The sequence below is a fragment of the Perkinsus marinus genome, assembly GCF_000006405.1.
Source record: "Perkinsus marinus ATCC 50983 genomic scaffold scf_1104296927610, whole genome shotgun sequence".
Taxonomy (NCBI): Eukaryota; Perkinsozoa; order Perkinsida; family Perkinsidae; genus Perkinsus; species Perkinsus marinus.
Genome location: NW_003217102.1, coordinates 1 through 1,408, shown reverse-complemented (window position 1 = coordinate 1,408; position 1,408 = coordinate 1). Strand labels below are relative to the sequence as shown.

General features: G+C 52.8%; 1 protein-coding gene across 1 annotated transcript; it reads right to left on the bottom strand.

The window, feature by feature from the left end:
* Window positions 1-59: 59 nt before the first annotated feature.
* On the bottom strand, window positions 60-519 carry Pmar_PMAR013206 (hypothetical protein; the record flags this gene model as incomplete). The annotated part of the gene is made up of 3 exons (XM_002788834.1): window positions 60-177; window positions 221-339; window positions 385-519. Coding segments are annotated over 3 exons (372 nt in total), but the record flags the coding sequence as incomplete, so codon positions are not given.
* Window positions 520-1,408: the final 889 nt, after the last annotated feature.

Sequence of the window (1,408 nt, the reverse complement as noted above, 5' to 3'; positions counted from 1 at the left end):
ACCTCTGCAACTCTTCCTCTCTCCTAATATCACCTACCACTACCACACCACCGCACTACTATCATCGTTCTGCGACTGCATTTCTGCAGCCTGGCCTCATATTCCTCCTCCCTTGCCTTAGCCTCAGCATCAGCCTTCGCCCTCGCCTCTTCAGCCTCCCGTATCGACATCTCGTATCTACCCCAAACCACATCACCACCACACACCCTAACCGACCTACTCTTCCTGTCGTTTCCTCTCCGTCGTCTCGGCCTCAGCCACACTTCTCCTCCTCATGTACCCACTGCTTACATCACCTTGCTTGGCCGCCAACTCCTCCATGCAATCCTCATAGCTCACCTACTCCGTACTTCTACTTCCTTCCTCTCCCCCTACCACCACCACCTCGCCATGCTCTATCAACTCCTGCCCACTCCCCTCCCTAGGGTCCACATACACGAAGTTGTAGTTATTCTGACGACCTAGGACGACGCGGTCTCCATGGTGTAATGGGAGGGGATCCTGGATCGACTCGTGCATGATACACAGCTTATCCTCGCCCTACCCCATGCGGAATCACATCACCATCATACTTCTGAACTTTTCGAGTTTCGAGGCTCGATCTCGAATCGATTCGGTCCCAGAAGTTATATAATCGATTGGCTCAATGTCGATACCGGGAACCGAGAATCGATCTCGAATCGATTCTCTCGATTCAAGGGCGCCGGTTCGATCCAAGGCACCGGCATTTTTATGTATTTTCTATTTGAAAAGTTGCGCACAATGAAACCACTGAAACCCAAACCCGCGACATACAGCCTATAAGTTTTGAGTTACTGCTACAAATAGTTGAGCCGCTATAGTGTAGCGCTGCTAATTGTTGTTGAAATAGTAGCCAAGCTGCATGGCCGGCGGCCGTTAGCCGCCGTGTCACGGCGCATTTCGCGCCGTTCATCGTTAAACGAAGCACTGCTTCGGAAGCACATAGCCTAGAAGTTTTCCTGCGTATACCATCTGATTTCGTTTGTCGTAGCACAACGTACCATTCGCTTTCTCATGCCTACATCGAATGCAGCAACGCCGCGAGGTCAGGGTTCCGGATTCTTTCCACCCGGTATTGGAGGTGGCTTCTCTGGTGGCAGAAAGCGTCGCAGGATTGAAACTGGGATAGCACCCATTATGGATCTGTCTTCTGAGCACAGCTCTCCTGAAGCGCACTCTTGCTCTCGTGGTGTTCTTCGACGCTCTTTTGGTGCTCCTTCTCGCTCCTCTGGTGCTCCTCCTCGCTTCTCTGGTACTCCTTCTCGCCCCTCTGGTGCTCCTCCTCGCTTCTCTGCTACTCCTTCTCGCCCCTCTGGTGCTCCTCTTCGCTTCTCTGGTACTCCTTCTCGCCCTCTGGTGCTCCTCCTCGCTTCTCTGCTACTCCTTC